The sequence below is a fragment of the Brienomyrus brachyistius genome, chromosome 3 (genome assembly GCF_023856365.1).
Source record: "Brienomyrus brachyistius isolate T26 chromosome 3, BBRACH_0.4, whole genome shotgun sequence".
Classification (NCBI taxonomy): domain Eukaryota; kingdom Metazoa; phylum Chordata; class Actinopteri; order Osteoglossiformes; family Mormyridae; genus Brienomyrus; species Brienomyrus brachyistius.
In genome coordinates this window covers 9918889-9944718 of record NC_064535.1, presented here as the reverse complement: position 1 = coordinate 9944718, position 25830 = coordinate 9918889, and the positions used below count along the sequence as shown (strand labels likewise).

Below are 25830 nucleotides of genomic sequence, written 5' to 3'. Positions count from 1 at the left end.
TCCTAAAAGTGCTTTCCTGCTGTTATACAACGAGTCCAATGTGCTTTGCGTTCCTACTGGATAAAATTCATGCCTCATCATGAATACCATTAAGACGTCATGGTATATATCTGACACTATAATTATGTTCCTTTATGACTACATTAGAGCAGCAGTGTTATCCAGTACTACAGAAAGTCCCATTTCTTTATCATTATGCCAACAGCTCTCCTAATTAGGGAACCCAGTGTTCCACCAGATTCTGCAGTGTTCCTGTTGTGCTACATGGGGCTAACAGAATTACCAACCCTTGCCCCAATCAGAGATCCTAAATCAAAAATAGACATTGCCGATTACTAGATAGGGGGCCATGATTAACACCAGCTTTGTTAATATGTGAATACAGGCTGTGAGGGACCACCGATCATGTCGCGGGGAACCCAACCCCCCCCCCCAGAAGGGTCAGTAACATGCCGCTGGGCAGAAACAGCTCCAACTCAATCGATGAGACCAATTAAACATGTGAAAATCGCCAGCGCGGCAGGGCTGGAAGCTCGTCCGTCTTTCCCAGCTGCTCCCTGGGCAAAAGAAGAGGCCATTCTTTAAATGCTGGCCTCAGTGTATGGAGAAACTCAGGAAACTGACTTGTGCTGATAAAGTTGGTTTCCCTAGACTTAAGAAAAGGTGACTCTGGAAAGGAGAGGGTTTGGACCTGGCCCCTACCCTGCGTGTTGCCTTGCCAACCCCAGGCTGGCTGCCATGACAACCTGACTCAGCATTTCTTTCGGTTTCCCCTGAAAGTCACATTGGCCTCTACCACACTCATCCCAAAACACCCCCCCCCCACCACCTTACTTTTTGATCCCATACCTTCTCACACCTTGTAATTAAATTGCACAATAAACCCACCTTGAGGTCCCACTGACACCTGTGTGTATCGTTCTTAGTCTCTGTCCTACACCCCAAGGCATGAGTAAGTCCCTTAACCCACATCCAGGACACTGAAGGACATCATTTTACAAGGTTCTCCCTGCTCTATTTCCCAGGCTGCCTGGTAGCTAAAACAGCAAAGATGTGTTCACCTTGAATTTGGTAATGGTTGTTCCTGTCCTTCTCTGTTACCAGCAGACAATTCTGAGGTTTGGGTAGAAATGGACAGATATAGTATCCTGGGAGGTGATGATAATGGTTTTACTTAATGCATAACAGAGGTAAATGACCAACAAGTAAAGGACTGGATTACAGTATTTTTTCGGCAATGTAACAAAGTATCTGCGATTATTCTATCTTTATTGGTATTCGCCTAGTGTTTCAAGATAATGCAGATTTAAATATGCATTAAGTGTCATGCCGATTTTAAAATAGATTTTTCTAATAACGAAACAAACTGCGTTAATGCGTTGATAGGTGTTAGATGTCACTTAAATATGACTGCATTTGAGACTGGTAAATTTATTCCTGCCTAATTACATAGAAATCTTTAGCAGCATGCAAAAAGAGATAACAGTTAACCTAGTCTTACACAAATAAAGAAATGGACCGCTTTGGGAATAATGACATTTCAAAAATCTGTAGCACTATGTTTGAATGAGCATATCATGCTTCTTGCTTTCCAGTTTAAGCCTCTTTCCACATTGTAATGTTTTTCATAAATGTAGGTAGAATAAGTTATATAAATGTGTAAGAAATGACCTATATCGTTATTACATGTGCACATTATACATTTATAACTAAAAAACCTAAAGAAATAGCTCATAAGCGCTATAAGTTTTAAAAATGCATGAACACTTACCACGTAGGATAAATCTATATGCGGTATATGTAACCCATTAAATAAGTATGCCTCACACTTGCCCCATTTCTGACAGAACTGTCACATTCTGCACTTGACTGACAGCATACATTAGAATGCATAAATCATACACTATAGCAGCTAAGGAAAAAAAATACCGAAATATCCAGCGACAATTTCAAAACATTTTTTTATCACTGAAATGAAGAAATTTCTGTTATAATGTGACAGATGTGCTATTGTGAAACCTTGTGTTATGCAAATCAAATAACAAAATAACAGGACTTATGGGGAAAAAAAACAAGCTTGGGGCAGATATTCGGCGTTAAAGCATTTTTTATGTCCAAAACCCAAAACGTCACCAGTATGTTTCTTAGACACCTTGTAACTTTCATCTTCTTCGCACCACTTTTGCAGGACAGAGTCCCTGTGACAGCATGCTGCAGTAAGCAGGTCATACCGGACCTCCCTTACTGAGGCTTTGGATTCTAGCACGTTCAGGTGGAGTACCTAAGCTGGTGGGTGATGCAGTCCCTCTTGTGCAGTATTTCCTAACCCAGTCACTGGGGATGCCAGATAGTCCACGTCTTTGCTCCCTACCAGACAGTTCTGCAGAAACGTGGACTTTCTGGAGGTTCCTGATGACCGGGTTGGGGAAACGTTGCTGTAGTGTATCCTGGGCCTGCCTGAGGCCTCCACACACTCCATACTTCCCAGAACAGCTCCTACGGGAACCCACTAGGGGTTATCTATACAAGATACCTCAATCACCTCAGCTGGATCCTCTAAATCTGAAGGAGCAGCACCTTTATTTCAGAGTTACTCCAGATTTCTGAATTACTCACCGTATTGAGGGGCCTTGCAATCCTAAGGAGAAAAGCTCGTTTTGGTCACTGGTGCATGCATGACCTTGTTCTTTCTAAGGTCCATTACTCATAGCTCATAATCATGGGTCAGGATCAGGACATAGACTGACCGGTTAATTTCTTCAGCATATACTGTACCTCACTCCCCTGACTACCGGATCAATCTGCATGTTAATCTCACATTCCTAAGGACCTTATTCTTGTTCACTCATATTTATAGCAACAAAATAGATTTTGTGAAAAGTAGTCAGGGTGTCTATCTCTCCATCTCGGAAAATAAGATATGTTACAGACCGGTCTATGATCACAAAACAATGGAATAAAATCATGTTACAATTCAAAATAGTTACATTCAGCTCTAAGTGAGTACAAAATACATGTATTTTCCACTGTAGTGGTATCTGAGTATGTAGGTAAAAAAAGTTCTTTATAAGATTTACATGAAAAAAGAGACTTAATAGGTGCATAGTCTTCGACATTCTAAAGCAGGAGCAAATTTACTATACTTAATGACTAAGTATTAAAGTAATGTTGAATGTTCCCTTAACACTACATAGATTGTTGTTATATTGATATATTTAGTGTGTTCTATTACAAAGTAACCTTTAAATGTTTTCAGTTTTAATATCTTCCCTGTTGCCAATAATGTATTGCATACTGCAGTATTGTATACTGTTATAATCTAACCATACTATTTACTAGCCTCTTAAGCAAAATATTGAGAGTACACAAGAGATTCTAGATTTGCCTCTAGTCTTCATGTCTCCACGCCACAAGTGGATCTTGAGGGTCACAGCTCAATTTAACATCAGCTAGACTTAGCTTTACTTAGCTACCTAGCTAACGAAGTAGCTAGGCAACGATAGCAACCAGGAAAAAATGTTTGCTACATAACCAGAACCAAAGATCTATTTCTCAAAATCAGCTCACCAATTAAAGACAGCATCGGGCTGAAAGTGATCACAACCACTTGCGGATGTTGTTAAATAGTCATAATGGGTTATGAGCTTGCTCTGATATCAATGCAGTGAATAAAGAGGGAATAGCTGCATTCACACTAGAGTTGTCTCAGAGAATTACTGCTAATTTGACTGACTAGTTGACTTTCCATTTTGCTCCCGTTCACACGCAACGCCATAATAGTACACTAGAAATAGTGTGTGAATGGGGTATAATTGAGCAAGGAAAGAGACGTACAGTATTATTGCCTACCACCTAACTAAGTGCCTACTCTGTTTAGCTGCCTCATCTGTTTAGCATTTTCTTGGAAAATACTTAATTAAGTGCATTTTATTGTAGCTTTACAGAAGCATCTGCTAAACGACAATGTAATATAGCCTATTAATGCCATTAATCAACTGAATTGGCAATGTATGCATGCAAGGAGGCAGGAATCAGGCTTCCCGGGGAAAATCATGAAGGCTTCGGATTAGGTGATGGATTGGTTGGATATATATTTTTTTGCTGCGGCAGCAAAAATTTTGATGTGGCAGGCCATCACGGAGAAATGCTACTAGCGGAAACAATGATTAAATTCCAATATATAAATTCATAAAGTTGAAAATAGCCTTAGACATCTTTAATTATTAACTGAAATATACTTTGACAGGTCAGCTCATCATGCTTTCAGTCAGTGCATTCATTAGCAATTGTCTTTATGTATGAGTGTGATGAATGTGACACATTGAAAGTAGGTCAGAAATGGTCTGCTCTCAATTAACATACACGCATAAATCAAAGAAACAGTCAGCCTGCATCTCACGTGGATGTTGACAGTGCAGCTTTGAATGGTCGTGGTTCAACAATTTAAAAGAAAAGACAAGAAAAAGGTGAACCTTTAAGACCAAACCAAAATGAATGAATTCAAATTGGCGTGCAATGTGTGCAAGTGTGGATCGAGTCTGGTGTGTCAGTACGTTTTCTTCAAACATCCACTGGCCAGCATCCTAAATTGCACGATTTGTCAGGGTCTGTACCATCCCACCCTGCCCTTTGTGTCTCCTTCTCGTTTGCTGGCCATCATGTCCTCCCCCTCCCTGTCTCCTGCCCTTCAGCCCCAGCGTGCCCCAGTCCAGCTCAGTGGGCTGTGTTTGTGTCTCAGAGACTGATGCATCTCTGGTCATGGGTTCGAGGCCAGCCTCATCTGTTATTTTGTATTTATTGCTTTTGTTTCCCTGGCGTTTATTATTTTCAATTTCTTTCCTTGTCCTACGTTTGCCAAGCGTGTGTCTTCTTCTCTTCTTGCCCTCTTTGTATTTTTGTTGCTGTTGGTGTTTTCTAAGTTCAGTGCTTGTTAATTGCTCCATGCATTGCTCACTGTCCTGCACCCTCTGTGACTGGTTGATTGTCTGATGTTCCACACCTTGAACCTCTCGTTATCCCAGTTGCCTATTGTATTTAAGTGCCGCCTCCTGTTCAGTTCCTTAGTCAGTCATTGTGTGCTTTGTTCTGTAGATATTAAGCTGCCTGTTTCTCTTATCGTGGTCTCTCTGTAGGTCAATTTTATGGTTCAGTTTGGAGCATTTTCCCTTTTTTATTTCTGACCCTTTTTGTTTTGTACCCAGTGTTTATTTTGGTTTCCGCCAATGAACCCCTATTGTCTCTTGGAGCCACAAGTGGATCATCACCTTTTCCTTCTCCGCTTCATGCCGTGCCATAACACAATTTTCACTTTAAGAAATATTTCATTTCTATGAAAATTGTTACTGAATAAAACAAAGAAGGAGATTTGTGTAAATCATGTTGGCTGTGGATTTCTTATCCTATAGCATAGTGGCATAACTTTTGTTTGAGCAATACGGCCATTTTATTTTTGTGTTCTTAGCACACAAACAATGCCGCTACAGCCCTAAATGCAAATAGTTTGCCATGTTAATTGGAATATATTGTTAGAAATATCACATTTAATGCTTAGTAGTTTACAAAGGGGGGAAAATACAGAATCGATATCGCCAGATAATTCAAAACTCTAAATTTTTAATATCAATTTTATTTAACTATATCGTGCAATGATGATTATATTACGCTGCATTACACCTGATTACATGTTAATTTCTGAAATGTCTCTGCTTTTTAATGCATCTCGTTTTATGAAAACTCAACACTGCCAATCGGACATTCATGCTGGAATTGGCCAGAAAACCACTGCTGAGGAACATGAGATTCCTGTGTGGGACGAGAGACACAAGAAGTGGCATCAGGCCCGTGAAAATTTTCCAGTCGGACTTTTGGTCAGATGAGTCCAAATTTAAGATTTTTGTGTCCTACCTTTGTGTCTCTATAAGATGAAGGAGGTGAACGGATACTCTCTGCAAGTGTTGTGCCAAATATCAAGCATGGAGAAAGACATGTGATGGTTCATGGCTGCCGATAACACTGTTGGCGATTTAGTTAGATTCTACAGCACACTTTAACCAGCATAGCTACCACAGAATACTGCAGTGACATGCAGTCCTACCTGGTCTGTGCTTAAATAGGAAATCGTTTGTTTGTTTTTTTTTTCCACAGAATCCCAAGCTCACCTCCAGGTTGTGTAAGAGTTATCTATCAAAGGAGAGTAATGGTGTGCAGTGATCTGCAGCATATGACCTGCCCTCCACAGTCACCCAAGCTAAACCCAACTGCGAACTACTCAACATTTGTAGGCACTACTTTAAGACTGCTGGCGAAGCATCTGCAATGAATCCTAACGAACTTAGTTGAGAGAATGCCAGGAATTCGCAAAACTAACATTAAAACGTGCTAGGCAGTTAACGAAAATATTTAAAGCTATTTATCTGTGTAGTAAGTGTGTATTTGCTCAGAAAAACACAACTTAATATTAAAACAGAAGCAAGAATAGCTCAATAAAAATAACAAGAATTTCTCCTGCTCTCCAAAAAGTGACTGATATCTTTTTGGATGGCGAGATGAACACCGCTTGACTTCCCAAACCTCTCCTCAGTGGCACCTCAGCCATCCCAAGTGTTTGTTAAATATCACCACAAGCTCACTTAATTCATTAATTAAATGATGATTTGATTAGCCAAACAAGGTGTGCCAGTGGTTAAGTCAAAAAATACTTGGTGTGTTGGATGGTTACTCTCTGTTAGTAAAACAGGAGTAAAGCAGAAAACCAAAGATAATTCCCTGTGCAGAATTATTTAGCAAATAATTATTACTATTAAAACGGGCCAAAAAGTGCTAGTCAAATGGATGCAAGACAATTAAACTTGCCAGACTTTTCCAACTGTACAACAGAGTGTTTTGTGGCCAACAAGCTAAAGAAGATGGAAAAATCTTGTAGAGAGAAGATGACAAAAACTAACTGCCAAAGATATGTGTCAAATTAAAGCTGCCTCAGTTAATACATGATATGATCACATCAAGAACTTTACTGCTTCAATGAACAACAGGCTTGTGACGGTTTCATGATGAGCAGAAAGGCTGTAGCGGGCATTAAAGCAGGGTGTAATGATTCTCCAAATCCATCCTTCAGTTCAGACCGTTTTTTAGCCATGGTTTGGTTCACACCTATTTTTTTATCATTTTTTTGGAGGAGGGGAGTGAATAAGAAAAAAAAAAACAGGGGAAATATCTGGGTTTTATTAATCACCAACAAATTCTTCTTTCAGTACCACAACATGAGATTGTGAATGTTTGTATCATGGTTTTGGTCTCAGTTCCAGAACCATCACACCACTAACCAGGTAAGTGTCCTGTATAAGACGGCTGGTAGTTAGTTATTCCTTATATAGACAATAACTTTTTCTTCTGTTGATGATGAAGAGAAAGAAATCCACTTAGTTTATGATTACCTAATAATTGTGATAATCAGTTTTTCTTTAGTTTTTGTTTGTAACAGAGTTTCATTGTAACATTTTCCCTCGAAAAACAAAACGTCTGAATTGACATTTATAGGCGTGCTCAATTTTTGCAAAAAAAAATAAAAAATCTCCGGGTAACGTTCTTGCCTAATAATTTTGCACACGGCGTGTTAGTTAATATCCCAACCATCCTACATTAGCTGTAACAGCAACTGAAGTTAAATATACTTCTGATAATTTATGGCAAGTCACGCAGCTGTGAATATGACTAAACTGTCCTAGCCGTGCAGCTTGTCACTTTTAATGTGAAAATGACACTGGTGCCAGCCGATGTGGTGTTATTGTGCGCAGCCTTCTGTGTAGCACTACGTGGAAAAGGCATTATGAATCATCAGAAGTGACGTGCCCATGCAGCTCACACACCTGTGCAGCAAGTCAGAACATGCAAATGAACAGAACTGCAGCCTTGTTCACAAGGTGATTTGCAGTGAAACAAGTCTTCCCTTACAGAAAGACTTTTTTTCCTTGTTTCATTACTGTTAGTATTTCCTTTTAAGTAATTAAAAAAAAAACACTGTCCTTTCAGTGAATGATATGGTCGATCAGATCTCCTTTCTGTTCTTCGTGCATGGACTTTGTCGACCCTCCCTCTATCGGGCGGGAGTTTCTGCTGTCTATGCGTGAAGATTGTCCCTGGTTTGTTTCCCTCCATAAGCATGCAGTTGGACTACTTTGCATATTTAAATTGCCCAAAATGTGTGTATGTGTCCTGTGATGGACTAGCATCCTGTGCACTTGTACCCCAGCCTTGTGCCCTATGCTGATAGACTTCAGACAACCTTCGCCCCAGTAACCAATCAGAGGATGGATATATCTAATTTAAACTTCAATTAAAATGTTATTTATGCCCCATAAACAAATTGAGATAAACATAATTAAAATTGATTGATGTCAAAATATTTTCCTTTACCAAAGAAAGATGATATTCATAAATTTGAAGTAGATTTTTTATTTTTTTTGCCATTGCTAGACATAGGTACTTAAATGTCTTTACATAATGTCACATACAGGCTCATTTAACTTTTCAATGTAATTCTAAATTTACAAATGTTTCCGCACTATTTTTGGTTTTCCTTGGGAAAAATAAGGAGTTAACAAGGTTATTTACAATTGATTCTGTGTTCAGTGATAAGAGCCAAAGAAAAGTAATGTTAGGGGCTGCTGCTGGGACCCAAGACTATAGTATTATTATACTGCTATATTGTTATTATATCGCTACATTCTTTAAAAGATAAAATAAAACAAAAATTATATTTTGACTTTCACATAATTAAGATACTCATGTGACTGATTCCAATTTTGATAATTATCAGATAAAATAAAAACCTTTATGAAACATATTAAAATAGGAATTGGTTTATATAATTGCAGGAAAAAAAGCACTGCAAGAATAGCCAAAATATTCCAAAGCCTTAAGCATCTCCAAGAGAATACACAAAACCAGTTTCCTGAATTATGAGAATTAATTATAATTCTCCATATTGCAGTCGCTCATTTTGTCTGAACATGACGGCAAGAATTTATACCGAACACACTCTTTAAAGGTTCATACTGTACATCAATTTGACCAAACTTTTAATCTGAATATACATTATGACTTGTGATGTAAATGGGAAAATAATTTTCCCCTTTTAAATGACGGGGTGGCTGTGGTGGGTCAGTGGGCAACACCCGTGCCTCACACCCCCTAAGCAGGATGTCTGGCGGGTTCCCTTTGGCTGCACCAGTTTCCCGCCACAGTTAAAAGACACACGCACGTGTTGGCCTAGTATCCCATACAGGGTGCACTCCAGCCTTGTGCCCTTTGCTACTTGGGATAGGCTCCAGACCCCCTCCCATGAACTTGAGCAGGGTAAGTCGTTAGAAGAAGATTGGATGTTGGATGTTATAAAGTTCAAAAAGCCTGCTCAGGAGGTCACTCACCATAGTCACTGTCGTAGAAAACGATAAACTTCTGCCAGCGCAGCTCATTCACCAGCCGCAGTATGACGTCGTTCAGGCGCACGGGCGGCCGAGCAGCCAGCGTGTAACGCTCCCCGTTGGGACTGGGGTTCAGCTGACAGGCGGTGCGCGGCGAGCCGTCACGGTTACGCTGCACGAACAGGTGCGGGATGTGCATGGCGTCGGTTAGCGACTGCAGCGCGTTGGCCGAGGCGCAGCCTGTGGATGTGACCAGTGCCAGGATGCCCTGGGTCATTAGTTCGCAAGCTACAATGGAAGAAAGGAAAAGAGAAAGGAATTAAAAATGTAGTAAAACACATTACTGATGTCCTTTTGAATTGATTAGACATGTGAGACGTGCTAGTGATCAAGTCAAAAAAATACATTGGTTAACCTGACACACTTTGACAGATGTCATGATTTTACACAAACTATCGCAGTCAGACCCGCCCTGTCCGTTTGCTCCTGTGTCTCCCTCGAGTGTAGCTGCTAATCAGCCGCGCCTGAAGCACGTTAGTCGTACCACTTGTTCCTGTTCTCTTGTTAAGCAGCCACAGCTGCCTTGTCTTTACTCCTCTGTTAACCTATGAGCATATTAGCGTTTCTTAGTCCTGTGCTTCTTGTTCAGTCATTGTTCCCAGTCTGCATTGCTCTCCTGCCTGTTTCCCCACAATAAACACCCCTGCGGGGGGGGAGGGTTAGCCTACCAACAGCCTCCATTCGGGTCGTCCTTCTCCTGCTGCTACGTGGCACAAACAGAAAGATCACTCAAATATCATTTTGAATGCCAAAGACTTTTGCGTAGTGCTACATACCGAGTAAACGCAGAGAAATTTATGATAAATATATTATTCTGGATAGAACGTCATGGTCAGTGTCCAGCATTTCATAACTCCTATAGAAGCAGTAGATGACATCATTGTGTTTGATTTTAATCATGTTTTTAATAAATATTGTCAGATTCTAAAAATAACCTAATAACCAGAAAACACATTAAGACAGTTGTCTTTTCTACGTATGTTATTTAAATTTTAAGTATTTTATTTGCCTTTATTATAATCAGTACATTTCTTTATACATTGTACATTTAGCGCTGAAATGACTTATCTCGTACTTTGGTTTAATTTATTTTGACTAATTGCATCTGTTCAGCTGTACAATATCATGGTTTTGCTTCCAGTAACATGAGCACAATTTATTTGAAAAGACTGAAACAAAAGATTCTACAGGAATAGTGCTACAATCATAAATAGTTCTATATTAAGAATATTATTCATCTCTCTTGAAATACAAATTGGTTTTTATTCTATTACTATAATTAGTACTTTTATCTCATATTTTTTATGAAGAAGAATGGTTTCTTTTTCCTGAAGTAATCATTGTGGCAAGTACTTTGTTATTTGGTATTTATGCATTTACTTGAAGACAGCAGCATGTTTCCAGCACATGATGTGACTTTCAGAGTATTCAGTTTTTGAAAGAAGAAGGAGATTCAAATGAAACAATGTCTGTTCCAGACCAGCAATCAGTCCAGTGGCTTGGATTACAACTTAAAGTAACACTAACACTGAAATGTTAAAAATATCCAAAGAGAAACAACAGACAGTTGAACAATTTTTGCCTTCGCATTAGTATGCAAAATAGGTGCAAACAGGATCCGGGAGAATGGAAAGTTAAAGGAAATAAAGGCACTGAAGTCTAATTTCGCTGCTTTGTATCCTTGTGTGTGTGTGTGTGTGTGTGTGTGTGGAGGAGGGGGGCATCCCTATTCATTAGAATGGAAGGGATACTGTATCTAACGTGGAATTAATCTATGCTGAATGTGAAGGGCTGCATGCAACTGCTGCACGCAAAGTGCTTGATTCTCTCAGTGGCTGCTGACATGGCATCTTGCTCATGTAAAATACAATAATCACAGCATTTTGTGATGAAACATATCAAAGGCAATTCTAAGTGAATATCCATCTTCAGCACATCGCCAATTCACCTCACTGAACCTGAAGGTGCGACTGTGAGATAGCTGAGTCAGTAAAGAGAGTTCTACCACTGCATGCATAAAACGCAGTGAGTACAGAAGATATAAGGTACATATGAATTAAGTGAAGAAATTAAGGAAACGGTGTGGTATAAGCACACACTGCATAGTCTGTATTTTGCATACAAATGTATACAAATTTATATAAAAAGAGAGATGCTCAATCAAATGAGAGGCAATTGTCACTTTTTTCACTAATGTCTAAACTGAAAACAGATAATTGTTAATAGTGTGTCTTATGATGTACTTAGTGGGGGCAGAGAGCTGCAGTGCTTAGCACTGTTGCCTCACAACTCTGGAACTAGTGTTTGATTCTCTGCCCAGACTCCATAAGTGTAGAGTTTGCATCTTCTCCCTGTGTCATTGTGACCCCCCCACCCCTCTGGGGCCTCTGGTCCCACCCCCACAGTCCAACAACATGCTAAGGTGAATTGGAACTGCCAAATTGTCCATAGGTGTGCATGTGTGAGTGAATGGTGTATGTGTGTGTGTGTGTGTGTGTGTGTGTGTGTGTGTGTGTGTGTGTGTGCCCTGAGCCCCACCCTGCGTTATTCCATGCCTTGTGCCTGTAGCTTCCAGGGAAGACTCACGCTCCTGTGACCCTGCACAGGATTAGCAGTGTAGATGTATATATAATCTGAGTAAAAAGGATCATTAATGATGTGTTTTTCTTTTCAACACTTCCCTTTTGTTCATGATTACATGAGGTAAAGAATAATCTGCTTTTTCGTTCTAGCCGTTAACTGAAAGCATGAAAACACAGTTCGGATTAAAAATGCATTGCTATTAAGGCATCAAGGCAATTAGATTGTATAAAAATAAATGATTATATTGTAAATGAAAGATTATGTAAAAACACATCTAGATTAACAGTTTTCCAAACAAATTATAAAAGTAAAAAAATTAAAATGATAAGATTAAGACCTCACAATGAAATTAAATTTGGTGGCCGCAATTACAGAAAAGGAAACAAGGACCACTTGAAGTTTCCTCTGAGGGATCTATCATCTCTTCCACACTACTGGAACAGGATCAAGTGCCATGCTCCGCTAACTCAACCAACCTTGCCCTACCTTTGCTGCCTGTAGGTTGTCAGTTCTTTAAAAAACTACAATATGATTGGTTGCAATTACTTTCATTTCTGTGATGTGATAGGCTGATGTGGTATGTTCCTTATCCAGAGTTTATTAATGTTTCTCATTTTCTTTTCATTTAAATTTAACATGACGATGTATCAATATGTCGTTTATATCACCCAGCCCTAACTCCTTGGTAAATTTCAGTAACTGGGGAATTTTCCCGGGCAACGATTGGGATTGCATCCGCGCAGCAGCCCATTACAGACCGAACCACATTCTCCTGCTGCAGTTCCACCGTCCACAAGGGCTGCTTGCTGCCTGCTTCCAGGCCGCAGACGAGCGGCTGAGAAACACTGCTGTAGATAAAAGGTTACCGATGCGCAACGGTAAAATGTATCACTTTGAGTGACATTTCTTATAATTTCCTTGTGAAACGTTTACCTTCTGGGTGCTTTTTGGGGTTTAAGTGGCATGGAGAGAATCAAACAAAATGGAAAAGTAAGATTCTACAGAACAGAAAAGCAGCGGAAAAGTCAATGAGCAACAAGAGAGGTGGGGGTACAACTCATATAACTAATAACCTACAGTATTATTACTGCCTATAATCATTTGGAAAATGATACAAGAAAATTATTCTCATCTGTATTTATTATAATGCAATCATTCTATTTCCATGTTTTTACCTTAGGTAAGATGACCCAATAATTCAATTAAACAATTAAAAGACATAGCTGCTAATTAAATTACAAAAACTGAATAACAATTTAAAGAGAGGACAAAATATTGGCAATAAGCACACTTACATGGGGTTCAATATTAAAATATTTTTTAAGTTCCAGTCACATGTCCTTTGGTTTTTAGCCTGTTGAACATATCGTAATATATTACTGCCACTTTTTTCGTTCACCGCGACCATTTTAACTGTGTTAAAATGCACGTTCAATGCACTCCTCATATTACTCGAATCCAAAGTATTCAGAGTCTGTTAACTGGCTATTTGCAGTGCATAATTAAAAGAGAAATGTTTCACGTCATGTTCTATCAATTACTGCATGGGATTCTGTGGAACTCTGATTTCCCCCAAAGCATAGGGTTAGGCTACGGAATAGTGGTGGTCATAAATCGCCAATAAAGTGTGTCTGAGTGTTTAATCATATACCCTATGGCAGACTGGCACCCCATTCAAGGTGTCCATTTTCTCATGCTCTCTACTTGCTTCAGTCTGTTCCAGACGTACCTCAACCCTGTGCTGGATGAAAGATTACGGTAAAAGGACAGATATTCATATTCATAAGTAAAATGTATCCTTTCAAAGCTTTTAAGCCACAGCAACAACACATAAAATTGACAAACGGTCACACCAGTGTCTCAGACATTATATCCTGGTGCCAATGAACCTCAGCATCTAATAAGAAATTCAAAATGTATTTATTAAAGCAGCTAGTGTTGCCAAAAGATCTCTCTACAAGAAATAAAATATAAATGCTAAGTAGCTTTAAATGCATTAAACACGGTTTAAAAACAGCATATATACAGTTAATGGTTACAATCACAAAACTACTGAAACATTGTTTAATTAATTTCATTGAATAACACAATAGGAAGGCACTTTTTTTTCTTTCAGAACTTAAGTGCAGTCATTGGGTGGAAATTTATTGGACCGTATGAAATGTACTGTTTTATTATAATAGTGTAGACCACTATTATAGTGTAGACTAATAGTGTAAACCACAAGTATGCATTTATTGGATGCATACTAGCATTTCAGCATTTCTGTTTTTGAATTAGTGCAAGCATGAAATATATAAATCCTCATCTTCAAGAAGATTTCTGTGAACTTTTCTTGAAAGTGTATGCCATGGATTTAGTGAGCTTAATTGTAACTGTAATTAAAAAAATTACAACTGAAAAATAAATGTACTTTGATGGTCTGGCACCATCTTGGGGAGGGGGGGGTGTAAGGGGTGGTGGGTTGTGGATGAAGTTCCTCCTTAATGGGGGTGGGTCCACCTCTGTGAATTTGTGTGACCCAGGGCGGGGGAGGATGGGGGGGTTCACTTTCAATCGTTCAGGTAGACGTCGAGAACGATGGATCTACACTCCTGCAACCTGAGGACTGTTAGCCATCATCTGAAATGGTTCAATAATGACAGGTGAGGATGGCTTGACATTATGCTTTTTAAAATTATTTTATGTTTCTTCATACAACTATTGAATGATACTCCCAGTCACACATTCAGTTGGATAACCACTTCTCCACATGAAGTGCTTCGATTCCACTTTTAAGGCCCTCATTGATTGCTTATAATGTTATATATTCTGTTAAGTGCCTGTCAGAAAGGAAGCTACTGTATATAAAAATAAACCTAGTACCAGCGATGACAGGTAAGTGTAGTGGCTTCATACTGTTTTTTCTCTGCATCACAAATAAAATTAAAAGTGGTACAACTAGTATTTGCAGCAAAATGAATCATCCGTGATGTCTGACATAAATCTAATGAATTAAATATGGATTCAAAATTAAACATTGAAATGTATTATTTTAAATTGCACTGTATAGTTCCTTTCCCATCACTATTTTCTTTCAGCAAGCTCCCACGTTTCACTCTTATAACAACAGCACGCAAGTCATAGTGTCCTGTTACCCAATAGTTAATATCTCAGTTTCCGAACACATAGCTACGCCTTCTGGAATTAAAGGTCCTACCGTCATCCTGACAACATATAAACTCTAGAAGCGCAGAAGATCCGGGCTGGAGTCGCAGTGCTGGAGGCGTGAGGGCGCAGCGCTGCCCACCGCGGAACCGCTTACCGCTGTCAACATTCATTCGCTATCCCAGGGAGCAAGGAGTGTAAAGCAGAGTGAGACCCTAGAGACGATGCCAGTCCATCACAAGACACACACTCCACATACACTTTAACTTTATCTGTCTTTTTGGAGTCAGGGGCACGAATCAAACCCTCTGGAGGACTGAATCAGCAGAGCTATCCACAGTGTCATCATGCCAGCATATTATCAGTAAGGGTGGTAGCTAGAAGCCTCCTGACAAAATGTCACCTTGAGTCCCTCTCTTGGGTTGGCGCTTTCAATCTGATGAAATACGGGCCCCAGGTACATGTAATTTGCCTGGGGGTCTTCCCCCTTGATAGGCTTTGCCGAGCTGCCCCAATTAAGTGCTGGCCCCCTGAATCTGCCAGGGTGTCCATGTCCCTCCAACACCCCTGTTAGTGTATTATAGTATGTACTGTTATTACTGTATCACAGTATTTATATGCATGTGCAACATTTATTGAAATATGGTGAGTATTCCGGACTGTTCTGTAGAAAAGTTGAACATTGTAATAGATGATACAGATAAAGGTTCTTCCACAGTCCAACCTGCAGTATTGAACATTTCTGAGGCTTCTAGAACTTCTGATTAAAACTAATTGGGAAAGAAACTGTGCTTCTTTTTGGGCAAAGTTATCCAAATACTGTTATAATTCTCTGAAGCATTTGAACAGAGTTGTGGTCTACACTATTAGTCCACACTATAATAGTGGTCTACACTATTATAATAAAACGGTACATTTCATAGGGTCCAATAAATTTCCACCCAATGACTGCACTTAAGTTGTGTACGTTTAAACAATGATGCATTTGACAACTGTGCAAACTGATTCTTAAAATTTAGACCACTTTGTTTTTGACTTGAATATGTTCGAATTTATTCCAGGATATTGAAAATCTATTTGGACACCGTTTTGGGGCAGTCATTTTTAAAAACAGCCTTGAAGGCTATTCTCGTGATTGAGTGCATTCATTTCTTGGAGCATTGTGCCACTAACAGAAAATTCAGTTTCTGGCAGGAAATATATGTGACGTTTTGATATTCTCTGTGATCCTAAATATTTCTTACAAATTGTCAGAGATGTTATTGAAATCTGAATATTTCTTACGCATCAATGTTATGTACCGGTTCAATATACCTTGTATGTGGGAGATGCATGAAATGGGAATTAGCATTATTACCTATGTTGTCTTCCGAACAATGACTACAACACATATTCTCTCCTATAAGTTCAGACTCCTCAGCAAAATTGCTTTTTAATACATTGCAAAAAGCTGAAAGAAAAGCCCACTCTGGCTTGGCAAAGACCTCTAAATTCTGACATTATAATATTTAATCATTCTGTATGATTAAGGATTCAACACGTGAAACATTATTTCAATATCTGGCTGAAAGTTTGCATTGAAACTAGAAAACTGTTCTCGTTGATCCCTGCTCTTGTCACGTAGTAACCTTTTTGAGGTATTGATTAAAGGTTATTAAAGTGTTGGCATTTGGAATTCATTTGGCCTTTTTTGAAATAGCTGCTGAGGATAAGCAGGTGTATTGGCAGCTTCTGACATTTGTTAAGTCAACTTTCCCTTTTTACTTCCCTTCCCCCTGAATGTTAAATGCTTTGTTTCTTTGCTAAGGACGCAATAAGATGAAAAATCTCCCTTGGGTGAAGCCAAGCAGCACGGCCCAGCTGCAGATGGTATCTCTGTTCTCTCTGCCTGTACTTAGTCACCCAGATTACAGGGACAAAACAGGTGAGTATGATCTTTACCAGACAGGTAAAGGGGGGGAAGCGACGTTCTAATGCCAGTGATGAACGTTGACTTATCCGACAGTTTCTCATGAACCAAAGGATGACATCAAGTGACCTTCAATAGGGGTGAGAAACATTAAGTGCAGGTGTGAGGTGCACTGTTAGGACAGTTCGTATCAGGCTCCTAGAAGCACTACTGAGGTCCCATAAAGGAAGGAAGAAGCTCTTCATCAATGAGAAGCAGGGAAGAACCAGACTGCAGAAAAATATATATTATTCACAGACACATACACTCATTGAGAAATGAGTCAAACAAAAAACTGTAACTTAATTTTTCACGCGGCTGTGTGTATTTATCTATATATATATGCATATGAAAACACACGGATATAACTGCATTCAAGCCACATCCTCAGATTTTCCTGGGAACAATGCTTCCCGCTGAGCCGACATACTGACTTATAAATATTTTTATGATTTTTGAATGGTCTTGAATACAAGTTTTATGCTAAATGGACCAGAAAGTTAGCAATTTTGCTAGCAAAATTATTCTCCAAGAAGTGACTTTTCATTATCTGAACACATGTGTGGGCACATTTGTTAATTGACTATAAATTTATTTGCAAAGTATCGTGTTGGTGTTCAATGACAAAAATGATTCAATGACAGACGTCTGGAAGAAATTTTCCATTCCATTGCAATAGGCAGGTAGCCCTGCTCCATAAAACTGATCTGGAGATTTACGTGCTGCTGTTGTCCTTGGCAATGTGGACCATGTGACTGCAAATGCCCATTGAGGAAGAAAGGAGAGGGAGAAAATAATCCTTCCAAACCACAGGCCATGATCTCCATACTTTCCACTCCTTTCCTGCATCCACAATTCACATTAAGTCTCCTGACCACTTCCCGGCAAGGCAATGGTCAGCACTCTGCCTTCCTCCTTTCATTAAGCAGAGTCAGACAGCTCCACCCCTTAGCCGTGGGCTTCATTCTCAAAGGTGGATCCTGTAACTGCCAATCTGCTGTCAAGCAGGCAGGGTTTATAAGCAGCCCGCGCTGATACGCTCCGCTGCCTGCACTTCCTGCGGCTCACAGAAACACCGCTTGCTCTAAGTGACCTTTCCTCCTGCTCTCTGCTTAGTTCACTCCCTGTGGCCCAGTAGGCTTAGAAACTGCACCGGGCTCCTCCACAGACTGCTCTCTGTCATCATCCTTGTAATATTTGCTCTTCTTCCTTTTGAATATGACCCCCCACCCTAACGAATGCTTCACCATTGGTCTCAGGTTTTGACTGCGGTCACCACATATTTCTCCGTGCATGATAAAGCCTCGTTCCTTCCGCCCTCCCCAATATTCCGATGTGCTCACGATGTGGCCTAATGGTTACGGAAAAGCACCTGTGACTGAAGGGTTATTCTTTTGAATCCCTGCCCAGCAAGGCCCCACTGAGGCACCCTGAGCAAAGTACTGCCCCTGCCCCAGGTGCTGAATTGGCTGTTCCCTGCTCAGTCACGTTTGGGTTAAATGCAGCGGCATAACGTGCGTTAAATCTGTCTACTTTAAAATATTTTACTGCAAGAAACTGAAGGTAGAAATTAATTTCAAATCTGTCCCAATTTACATTGTCTTTCGTTCTCTAACCAGTTTTCACCAAACATCCTCTTCTATCATTTAATCATTTACTCACTATTTAAATTCACTGACTGACCACATATCCTTTTCTCCAAAATATTACCCCCTATATCGTACTGTTTTGCATTCCCGTCATTCAACAGACCAAACTCCATAGTCCAACAGTTGCTTAGTTTAAGACATAAAGTACTGTATTACACATAATCAACCCTCAATTTAAAATTGCCCAAACCCCTTTATTCTCCTCTGTAATAATTGCTTGCCTCCAACCAATTTGTTTTCATAGATCGTCATTCGAGCGAGACACCTCAGGAAAACAATCATCAATTGCCTTTCCTCTAAAAGCTTTTTTTTTAATTTTCATCATCACTGATTGTGAGCAGCCACCTCAATTAGGTTCTAGTAATTGGTAGAGTTTTGTACATTGTATACAATTTCTGCCATATATTGCAGTCACTTCAGATATGATTTGACTGCATGCAATAAAAGGTGCATTACAAAAACACAGTCTTCAGTCTCATCGTTTTGTTCGTTTTTCAGATCCCTTACATACATGCATGTATTGATTAACTGCTATCTCACTGGCGTACACAATATTCATATGGATGTGGAGGTTGAATCTGAGTTGTACTTAATGTGTGAACGGACACGCTATTGTACCATGTCTCAAGATTAGCCCTAAATTATTTGATTTCACATAGTGCAGTCAGTTACCGGTCCCTGCCCATTACAGGAAAAGTCTGTGGATAACTCTGAATTCTAAACAGCAATGTGTCTCATTTTATGTCTGTACTCTTCCTGGAATCAGAAGCTGTGATGTTTCCTCGATTATGTTGTGACAAGGCACAATATAAAAATGTTCTTTGATTTTTTTTTTCATGATGCGGTATAGGTGCTAGCTTAAAAAAATTAAATAAAAAAAACAAACAAACAATGATTTACCAGTCCCAACAAGAAAGCTTTAAATTCCTGGCATTTATTAACATGGCAGAGCTGCTGCTTGAGAAATTGTCTGTCGGAATCTCACCTCACTCCCACTCAGAGAAAGGAAGAATGACAGTTGATGGAGAATGGAGGACATGCTTACAGGACCAATAAACCAGGGAATCACAGTCACTTAGTGCTTAGAGCTGTTGCCTCGCACTACTGGCTTGGCCCTTTGAACCTTGCTATGTGCGTGTGTGCTCATGTATGTATTACATTGTGGGGAGCAAATGTCCCCATAATGTGATACAAACCTCTTATTTTAACCGTGTGGGAAGATGTGGTCAGTCCCCACAAGGGGAAACTCAGTTTTATAAATATCTGTGAATGCACTCAAAAACGTAAAATGCCAAACGCCTTGTATTTTGTTTGGTTACTTATGGTTAAGGTTAGGGCTGGGTAGGGATTAAGGTTGTCATACTTGAGATTAAGCTCTCCATTCAGACAGGTACGCCAACACGTGTGTGTGTGTGTGTGTGTGTGTGTGTGTGTGCATGCACGTGTGCGCGTGTATGTGTGTGCAATCTGCATGTTCTCTTCGTCTCATTTGGACTTCTTCCTGCAATCTGAAGACATGCAGTCGCATGTACTGCCATCCTGTGTGCACCTCTTCCCTCCCAAGGGCTGGCATCCCTCCTAGGATGAATCCTATGCCTCTATGCTGCATAGATAGGCTGCAGCCCCCCTGCGACTCTACCCAGGATAGGCAATTGGAAGGTAAATGGCCCTAGAAACAAAAGTGGCTTATGTGTGTAACATTAACATGACCACAGATTTCCTGCACTAATTTATCTCGCTGCCAGTATGATCCTGGCGATGACCCTTCATTTGCATATCTGGGTGTTTGAGTTTGCTTAAAACATATATGGCAAAGTGTGCTTCCATTCTCGCGCCATTATGTTCTGCCCATTTCGGAGAGTTAGGATTATAGGATTGCAGAATAACCCACTAGCTTGCCATTCCAGGCAATGGCCCTACACTCAAGGCATGGCAGTCTGTGTGTCTGGATCCGGATATAGAAAAAGCAGCTTACTCAAACCAAACAGATAAATAAAAGAATACTCATTTAATAATGCATAACATTAAAAGGCTTGTATTCCACAGTGTTCACTGATTAGTTTAACATGAGAACAAAAGAAAATAATTGTAGGGAATTTTAATGAAGACCGGCAAAAACCATTAAAATGTGTATTTTTGTGGGGAGAGTATAGTAATCTACTGATGCAGCAGATGGCCAGCTTCTGAAAATATTTGGGAGGTTTTTCTGTCGGTGTGGCATATGATGATAAACAGAGAAGCGCTGACAGGCAGATGAGGAATTACGTTATGGACAGAAAAAAATCCATCCATCCCTGGTGAGCCTAGGGCCCATGCCAGGGAAGAGAAAGCTTAATATTTTGGAATTCCTGCCCGTAAACTGAAAACAAGACGGATACAAACAAGTTACAATTCTCAAAATTTGGCCACCATTTATTTTGGAGCCGTACCTTTCCATATCCGAAAATATCGCACCTATGAGACAGATAGTTAGCTTGAGTTAATATTCTAAAATATCTAGCTGTATAAATGAGAAAAAAAAAATAAGTCACACTGGGTGACAGTGAGCGCAAGACATACTTTTACAATTATTATTGTGTGTTTGACTAAATATCAACAAATAAACTTCACTAAGCGAGGCCTTTCTTGGATCAATAAAAGGTGAAGTGGGATTTTTTTTATTTGAACTGTCATTTGATGTGAATCAGTAATTGATTTCTGCATATTTTGTCTTTGCGGCTGATCTGTCAAAGGCCTTGTGTCAACAGAATACAAAAGACGGTGGGGCTTTCGCCTGCAGGAACTTGAGAAGTGTAGATGTGTAACTGACACTAATAATGGATGAGGAATGAGTTTCCTCTGACCTACTTTCCAATGTATGATACACTACAAATGATCACATTTATTTTCAGCAAAAGTGTAACACTGATGCATCACGATGAAAACCGAGGCTTAGTTTCAGCCACTTGTCTATCAGGCAATATGAAGAATATTCTGATGTATTATAATCGCTCATTTCAAGCGTAGAGACGGCAGACTGGGTTTTGGAGATCGCGGCTTCCCTGCATGCTTGCTAAGTTTTCAGTTTAGGTGGTAATTAGCGTCAGGCCATCTGTATAGTACAATTAATCAATACATTCCAAGCAGTAATAGCAGAGAGGAGACAAATGTAATTACGCAATGTCCAGCTATTGTTGCACATACAAAAGAATATCAGCGATTTGTTTTTTCTTAGCTTTGCTGTAATAATAAATAGCATATCCGCATAACATAATTACATATAGACCCATCGTGTAGAGACAAATGATTCACAAGGACTTTTTTTCCCCCAAACACAAGGGGCTGAACAATTAGTCTTGTGCAGTTTGTCTTCTGCACCAAGAAACCTTGCTAGCGAAGACTAAACAACATGAAGAAACATAACACTAATTAGTTATTCATAACAATTTAATTAGGAATGATCGAGTAATGAAGTCATAGCATGCTCACCATTTTATTTGTTAATGCAACACCTAGCGTGTATCTTTTGGTTGAATATTTGTATCATTGAATAAATTCAGAATAAATTAATCATATTTTGCATTTCAACTTCAAAGGATTGTTAGTTTAGTGTTTGATTGACAAGTGGAAATGTAAATTAGATGTGCATGCTATTTCTCTTTCATCTAGATATTCGACTGGACTATATTATTTATTTCTGGTTTCATGTACGATCTTGATATTATTCCATTATTCCCTATATCATATTCATAAGTGACTTATGATTACCTATTAATTTATCATAGCGGAACATCTAGTCATCTTCCATCTTGGAACATGGTAAGTCTGAACCCTATCCCAGGAAACATGGTTTACAAGGCCAGGAACACCTTACAATAATTGCCCATCCCAGAGCACTGCAGAACATCCACTCACACGTGTACATACAAAATTACAGACGCTCCTCTACTTTCAACTTACAGACTTTCAGACATACAAACGAAGAGGACCGTAAGTCCAAATTGTTTTCATTGGGCTCCCATTTCCTGTCTGCAACATTTAAAAAATTTTCTGCGTGCCAATTCCACCTAGTACGACTTCAGGCGCACAGACTCCCACCACGCAGCAGCGCAGCGTGCATCCGTACTCCCAGCATCCTAGTTCTTCGTACTTGCGTATACCCTTACAATGATGTTGAATAACGACTTACGAACATTTCAAGTTACGAACGGAACAAATCTCGTAAGTAGAGGTGCGTCTGTATTGGGAAATTTGAGAAAAATTCATAGTATGTTTTTGAACTGTGAGAGGAAGCTGAGGTACTCAGTGTGAATTTGTTTCAACAAAAGAAAACCATGTAACCTACTGTACACACACATAGCTTGGCCAGAAATGAAATACACAGTAAAGGAGAGAGTGTTAGCCCCACTGATTCGCCACACCACTCACAGGGTATCCACTTCTGTAAATGAACAAAAGCGCCATACTAAATGTTCATAAAAGACCCCGGATATGAACGAAGGACACATTTTCACTGATGATAAACACAGACGTCAGCTTAAGTGGGATATTGAGAGACACGCTACGTTTAATTGCGTACTTTAATAAACAAGTGGCGTTTTTAATTGTTTTAGCCCAATGTCCACAAAGACATAAATTATCACATCACAATCTCTTGGCACCTCTCTGATGAGTTGCAGCAGCGGTCCACAGATCTACTTAATATACAAGGTAGGTACGATGCTCAGGGAAAACAAATGGCATCCACATAGCTCACAGAGACTGAAAATAACATTTCTTGACCTTAATAAGGGCACAGGTTGGCAAAAAAGACTCAACTGTCTGCTTTTGCAGACAAAAAGAAAAAATCTAATGGGAAGGAAAGGGCAGCTAATGAGACCTTGTGAATACTAAACAAAAACAAACGGACTTCTATGCATCACCACCTGATGAGCATGAATAAAGTCTTCTTACCCTTCCTAAAAATCAATTTATTCGTACGTTTCCCCAGTTCCCTGGGATTCTAACGTTTCCTGGGAGGTGGATGCGGTTTCCACATTCTGATTCAAACAGCACAACTCCCGGTCTTTGCATGGTATTTGAGAAGAAACCGTTATAAATATATTAGCCTTTTATGTTCAGGAGGGGGGGTGTGGTGGTGCAGTGCTTAGCACTGTTGCCTCACACTTCTGGGACTTGGGTTTAAGTCTTTACTAGGGTTCCATATGTGTGGAGGTTGCATGTTCTCCCTGTGGGGTTCTCTCTAGGTACTCTAGTTTCTCCCCCACAGTCCAGCTGAGGCTGAAGGGACTTGTCAAATTGCCTGTAGGTGTGCATGGGTGAGTGTGCCCTGCGATGGGTTGGCACCCCATCCTGGATTGGTCCCTGCCTTGTGCCTGTAGCCTCTAGGATAGGCTCTGGACCCCCCCGCGACCCTGAATAGGAGAAGTGATTTCAGAAAATGGGTGGGATTTACTTGTGACATTTTATAAATGAGACTATTTTTGGCAAACAAACCTTCCAGACATTCCATTACACATGGAGTGCAAAAGGGGGCCTCCTTAATGTAAGTTTCCAGGAAAATCAAAATAATGAAGGATGATTTTAAATGAAATTAGAAAGGAGATGTTAGAAATGATGTCTCCATTACTGTCTCATTGCTACTTTATGGCAATGGCATTGCATGGGGCAGGTGGCTTTGAAACGGATAATTACATATAAATATGAAATGTGGCCCTAGTGGCCATGAAGGTTGATGATGCTTAACGGCAAAAATATTTAGTCCGAAATCATAGTAAAGTCAGACACACAGAGGAGGGTCCAGGTAAGACTGCTGAATTTCATGAGATGTGTCCCAGTCTTGGTCTACACCTACACTTTAAATGTTTAGATTTGATTAACATATTGACTGACTCTGTTAGATGATTCAAATCACTTGACAGAATATGCTGCTTAAGGACAAATAAAAATACACATACTTATGACATAAAATGAAGCACTCAGCTGGACTTAAAGGCAGCATACATGCGGACAAAGGCTGGGAATCAATATTGTGGAACATTGCAGCAGGAGTGTAGCAATTAAGCTGTTTTGCCCCAGGCTGTCCTGGGGGCCAGCAGCAGGGCTTTTAAAGCAGAATCTGTGTCGTCTCCCCTCCACCCAAAAAAAAATAACGTTGTCACTTATTGTACTAGGCTTCTATTTGAAAATTTGAAATGAAACACAGTATTGAAAGCAGTTGAAGCCCATGTTGCCATAGCAAATATCCGCATGAAGCTCGTATCTCAAGCAAAATCAACAACAAATTATACAGATTAGAAATCATACTTTTTTTTTTCTTTCCTACTCTTTACTAAGCAAGGATCATTCTTCAGGCTTTTTTTGCTTAATTTTCTCTGCGATAATATTCCCATTAAAGTGGGATGGAAACCGTTTGTTGTGTTTCTGAGAACCTTTTCTTTGATGAAACTCTTGTGGTACAGTAGACATCTACCCCACACCACGTGCACACAACAAAAGGCATCTCCTGTAGGAAACTGCTGCAGAAACTGCTATATCACTGGACATTCCACGGCAGACCCTGGCCCTCGCTTGAAAGGATGTTCTCTTGCCCCCTCTAATAGATTAATTCCAGACCTGAAGGATGGCCTTGGGATAGAATCTTTGTTAAAGCTGGTCTCCATTTCTTTCGAAGATCACTGAATACCTAGAAAAACACCAATGAAAGCATATTTTTAAACCTAGCTATGCAACGTGTGTTTTGGGGTTAATGTGTGATGAACTGTGTAGTATACGATCCTAAATATCCACAACAAACCCAGCCCTGTAGATGTACAGATATATGTGATTGATGAATTATATGCCCTCTTAGCGAGCTCACCCTGTGATTTCTTTACAATTCAGTCCACTAAATTAACTTCTCAGTTATTTTACAGCGACAAACTGATGCCTAACAGCAATACCCAGTATTTAAAATTTTCCATTATATCAATTTGACAGTTGGGTGAAATAAATGTATACTGCAGTAATTGACACGAATGCTACAGAACAGTATGTTATGCAA

At 39.7% G+C, this 25830-nt stretch overlaps 1 protein-coding gene across 2 annotated transcripts in view; it reads right to left on the bottom strand.

Annotated features, from left to right (window-relative positions):
- Positions 1 to 25830, bottom strand: part of LOC125739251 (glutamate receptor ionotropic, delta-1-like) — a 186659-nt gene that overhangs the window by 85942 nt on the left and 74887 nt on the right. For both annotated transcript variants that reach the window (XM_049009146.1, XM_049009147.1), the window contains exon 3: positions 9426 to 9710. In XM_049009146.1, coding sequence (XP_048865103.1) covers positions 9426 to 9710 — 285 coding nt within the window. The remainder of the gene's footprint in view (positions 1 to 9425; positions 9711 to 25830) is intronic.